General features: G+C 38.4%; 1 protein-coding gene across 2 annotated transcripts in view; it reads right to left on the reverse strand.

Annotated features, from left to right (window-relative positions):
- DPP4 (dipeptidyl peptidase 4) overlaps positions 1–5,493 on the reverse strand; it is an 86,334-nt gene that overhangs the window by 53,903 nt on the left and 26,938 nt on the right. The window contains exons 3-5 of one of the 2 annotated variants that reach the window (XM_023217337.2): positions 2,740–2,835; positions 2,242–2,333; positions 871–951 (exon numbers count right to left, since the gene is read on the reverse strand). In XM_023217337.2, the coding sequence (XP_023073105.1) occupies positions 871–951; positions 2,242–2,333; positions 2,740–2,835 (269 nt within the window). Of the gene's footprint in view, positions 1–870; positions 952–2,241; positions 2,334–2,739; positions 2,839–5,493 lie in introns of both variants that reach the window. The other variant, XM_023217336.2, reaches the window with a different exon arrangement.

Here is a 5,493-nt window from a genome sequence, read left to right on the forward strand (position 1 = left end):
GCGACGAGGCGGGCGCCTGTAGTCCCAGCTACTCGGGAGGCTGAGACGGAGTCTGGCTCTGTCACCCAGGCTAGAGCGCAGTGGCCGGATCTCAGCTCACTGCAAGCTCCGCCTCCCAGGTTCACGCCATTCTCCTGTCTCAGCCTCCCGAGTAGCTGGGACTACAGGCACCCGCCTCGTCGCCCGGCTAGTTTTTTGTATTTTTTAGTAGAGACAGGGTTTCACCGTATTAGCCAGGATGGTCTCGAACTCCTGACCTCATGATCCGCCCATCTCGGCCTCCCAAAGTGCTGGGATTACAGGCTTGAGCCACCGCGCCCGGCCCAGCCTCCTCTTCTAAGTAACTGGGACTATAGGTGCATGCCACTATGCCCAACTTTAACTCTTTTAAAAACATATATTTATGGAGGATCCTACTACACATAAAGCTGTGACAAAGGAAATAAAGGGTTCTGCCATTAACTGTACAAATCAGACATGTAAACTTATTTTTAAATATGTGTATAAGTAAAAATTTTTATTGACTTACATTATTAGTACATATAAGTACAATATAATATTACCTGTGCTTTTTAGTATTTGAAAGCACTAAAAATGAATTTCTTTTAAAACATTGGACTTGTCTTTAAGAATGAGAATGACTCTGATTCTGAATTAATGAGTTTTAGTGCCCATGACATTACTTAGATATTAATTTTAAGTATCCATACACTTGAAATCGGTTATAACATAGCATATAATCCAATAATCTTGGATGTTACTTAGATGTTAATTTTAAGTATCCATACACTTGAAATCGGTTATAACATAGCAAATAATCCAATAATCTTGGATTATTTAAATGTTACAGTAAGAAAGCATTTCTGTTACCTTCACATAGTTGTATTCTAAGAGAATAAACTGCCCATCAGGAGATATTGAATAATCATTTATAGAATGTCCAAATTCATCCTGTGAAACAAGAAGAACAAAGAAAAATTGAACAATTCCATTTCATTGCCATCACTGTGCACTTACTTCATAGGGGGTATTGTTCTAGACATGTGGCTTTTGCCTTGGGAGTTCCTAATCTAGCAGAGGTGGCATATTCACCCACACAAATGACCATGATGCCAGGTGGGTGGTGATCAGTGTTAGAAAGCCAGAAAGGGAAGGATTAATCTGAAGAGGAAAGATGCCTGTGAGAGTTAGGATGAGGAAAAGAGAACTTTCTCAACAGTGGGAAGAGCGTGAGCAAAATGCCACGCATGGGAAAGGACGTCATGTTTAGAGACTCCTTAAGGGTCATGTGTAATCTGAATATAGTTTGTGGGGGCGCTGGTGTCAGACAATGGAAGGTGAGAGGACAACAAATTGGAAAAATAGTTGGGACCTAAATATAAGATGTGGAACTAGACCTATGTTTTTGCAAGTGATAGAATCATATCTATCTTTTACAAAGATACTCTGGTGACACAGTGGCTGAAATGAGAGGGAAGGACGGAGGGCTGGTATCAGCCTGGATGTGGGGAGGGCAGAATGCAGATAGGGACACAAGTTAGAGCACTCACTACCACAAGATTAAACGAGGGTTTGAGCAAGGACTGTCCAGTGGAAATGGAAACTGCGATATACCTGACATGCAGAGGGAGAATTGAGAGGGTCTGTTGTCACCTACTGTGGGGGATGACATGAGTCAATGATGATTCCGAGGTTTCTAGCTTAAGTGGCTTGGAGGAGAATTAAGTAACTTTTACCAATACTGGGAACTCACGAAAAAGAATAAGATGCTTTCAGTGTGCTAGGACAGCTGAGAAAAGATAACCAGTTTAGCTTGGGATTTTGAGTTTGAAATCCACATGTAGGAGCCAGCAGTCTATTAGAAATTAAAGTTTAGATCTGGGAGAAGGTTATTGTTAAGTGAGTGTATATGAGAGTCAAGTCAGAGAGGAGGGCAGTAATGCTGTGGGGTTGCATGAAATTCACCAAAGGAGAGCATGCAAAGTGAAGAGGGAGGCAAATGAAGACGGAGCCCCAAGGAACACTTACATTTAAAAATATGGGCAGAGGAAGAGCAATCGTCAAAGGAGACTAAAAAGTAGTCAAGGCAGGGAGCATTTCAAGAAGGAGAGAAAGATCCACTTTGCCATATGCTGCAGAAATAGTCCAACAGGTTGAGAAATGACAGTACTCGTGATTTCAAAGGTAATGAAAAAAATCCCCAGAATTCTATGCGTGAATTAATTATGTGATTAAACATACAAATGTACTGTTCTCCAAGAAAACCGAGCTGTTTCCATATTCAGCATTGAATACCAAGATATTATTTTCTTGTTTGTAGAGATATTCATGATCTAAAGAGAGAAAACAACCAGATCAAAATTTCAAGTTGTTACTAAACATCTTCATAAGCTGAAAATTATAGAATACAATTTAAGTTCACAAATACCAAATAGGCATTTCTAAGTTGAGAAAACATGAATGATATTATACTAACATTCATTCATTTTTTCATCATTATTGTCAAGGTTTCAATTCACATTTAATTTTTTATTGTACATGTCAAAGAAATACTTGAATTTCTTTCAGTCTTTCTCCCTTTGCACTTCAAGTAGAAAAAAAAAAACAAAAAACAAAAACTCTCCATAGAGTTTTTAAAAACAAGGATTACCTCTTCTGAGTGCCATAAAAGCACCCTACATCTCAACCTAACTAGAATGAACGTAAGCACAAAATCTGCCCTACCCAAAAAATTCTTACCTGAAATCCATCGTAAGGAGTATAACTTCAGTCTATAAGTATTTTTTAAGTAATCAGTTAGAGTGTAAGTTTTGCGACTGTCAGCTGTAGCATCATCTGCTGGTTGAGAAAAAGAGCCAAATGTTCAGTAAGATGGAATAACCTAAGTTTTGGATAAAGTAAACAAATGGATCACTACAATAAACCCTGCTCACAAAATTCAGAAATACCCTCACAAAATGCAAGACACATTTTAAAAGACTTCAGACTGAATGGATGGAGTAAAACTCATTGAACTATGAAGTGTGTGTGTGTGTTTGTTTTACTGTGCTGTATTGTGCTACACTAGTGCGCTTTACTGTGAAGGTCTAGATCAGCAATGTCCTATAGAAATACAATGTAAGTATATTTTCTAGTAGCTATATAAGAAACACAATCTTAAGGTAAAATTAATTTTAGTAGCATATTTTATTTAGCGCAATACATCCAAAATATCTTTTTGCCATGTAACGAATATTTAAATGTTATGAGAACTTTCGTGTTCTTTTTTTTGTTCTAACTCTCAAATCTGATATGTAGTTTATACTTACAGCATATCTCAATCCGACTAGGTACATTTTAAGTTAATAGTTACATGTGACCACATGTTCAGTGACTGCTGTGGTGGATGGCCTGGAGCTAGATCATCCTTTTCGGACGCTTTAGGGCCCAGTTTCAGGCCCTCCTGCTTCTCAGAGACCCTTAGGACATGCTGATCACCCAATTCAGGGATCTTCATCAATATCATCACTTTTCTTTGAACTTAACAGAATTTGTGTGGTTCTGTATTCTACTACCAGTGACCCGAATTCAAAGTCTGAAAATCATTTTTGATACCTGTTTTTCCACCATGCCCATCTAATTGACCTTCTTGATTATTCCTGGAAATTTTTTTTTCAGGTATCCCTGCCATTAGATTCTCCCAATTCTATCCCTTCTCTGCACCACCACTAGAATAATTTTTCTAAACCACTACTTTCATTCTGGTGATCCCGTCTCCAAAAGTTTTCAATGTTTCCCCATTGCCTACAGGAAGAAGATTAACACTCCTTAGCCTGACACTCACAGCCCTCCACAATTGACACAAGAGTGTCTTATGTCACTCTCTCCTTGCAGGGACCATCTCATTCCCTCTTATGACCTACACACTGAACCTAGAAGATTTTCTTGGGCTTTTCCACCTCTGCTCCTTTTTCTAAACCACTTCTCTGCAGTATCTTCCCTGCTTTCCTGGTTGTCAGAATCACTACCCTCCAATTCCCATCTCTTTCATGAAGACTTTAGTTCTGCCCCCTCTGACTTTTGCCCCAACATTACTAATTTGGCTCTTGTCATTTAATGACAAAATAGTTGACAACTCTTTTGCTCTGCCTACCCATGTGGTGTCCTCAGTTAGGCCATGTAGTCTTTGAAGACAAGGCCTTGTTGCTTGTTCATTTTAATTTTTACATCAACCTTTAGCAGCTAACACAGTTCAATTCCACAGTAGGCACACACTCAAAGAGGTTTTATTGGTTGATGTAGGATATCATCCTAGAAGCATAATCAAGCCAACGTGATTCTTCTTCTCCAATCCCAGAGTCTGTCCACCAATGAAAGAGCTTAAAGTATTTTTTCTCAAATCCTCTACTTTTTCCACATATACACAAACATATACTCACATAATCAGCCACCATTATAAAATTCCTGTAACTGCAGTTCTTACAATTTGTGGGACTAGGAAGCCAGCAGCCCTGTCTCTTGTTAATTTTCTTGCAGGAAATGCCCCCCTTGTAATTTTCTTACAGAAAATGCTCTTTCAAACAATGTTCTTAAAATTTTATTTCTTCAAATCTGGTACACACACACCATGGAATACTATGCAGCCATAAAAAGGAACAAGATCATGTCCTTTGCAGGGACGTGCATGAAGCTGTAAGTCATTATTCTCAGCAAAGTAACACAGGAACAGAAAACCAAACACCACGTGTTCTCACTTATAAGTAGGAGGTGAACAATGAGAATACATGGACACATGGTGAGGAACAACCAACACTGGGGCCTGTTGGGGGTGGGGGTGGGGGTAGGGAGAGGGAGAGCATCAGGAAGAATAGCTAATGGACTCTGGGCTTAATACCAAGGCGATGGGTTCATCTGTGTTGCAAACCACCATGGCACATGTTTACCTACATAACAAACCTGTACATCCTGTACATGTACCCTGGAACTTAAAATAAAAGTTGAAAGAAAAAAAGAATAAAGATAAGACTTCTGAGGTGAGCCATTCCCTCGGTTAAAAATTACAAAGCTTTCTGTTTTCAACATTATAAGTAATGATAATAAAGAAAATACAGGTTCAAGTTGAAGATTAAAAAAAATTTTTATTTCTTCAGATCTTATCTGATAATAACCTTGTATCTGCCTAAAACAACCTTGTTTCAAGAAATAAAAATGCTACATTTCACTTTATTACTTTATTGATTTTATTTAAACCTTGTTAGTTTAATAAGTTAAAGAGAGCTTTAAAAAAGCAAACTTTTTTTTTGGGGGGGGGGGGTCAATTTATTCCTGCATTTCATCCCTAAAAGTTAGTAGAAGATTCGTGTTTGCTAGTAGAAATATAGCAAGCGGGTAAAATCTGTCCTTGAATTTGCCAACCTTCAAACAAGAAGTAAAGCCTTATGCTACAGAAAATATTTGCAACCCATATTGGGAATAGGAACTGGATTTGTTCACAAAATGCTCTCAATTGCTTGT

The sequence above is a fragment of the Piliocolobus tephrosceles genome, chromosome 11, assembly GCF_002776525.5.
Source record: "Piliocolobus tephrosceles isolate RC106 chromosome 11, ASM277652v3, whole genome shotgun sequence".
Taxonomy (NCBI): Eukaryota; Metazoa; Chordata; class Mammalia; order Primates; family Cercopithecidae; genus Piliocolobus; species Piliocolobus tephrosceles.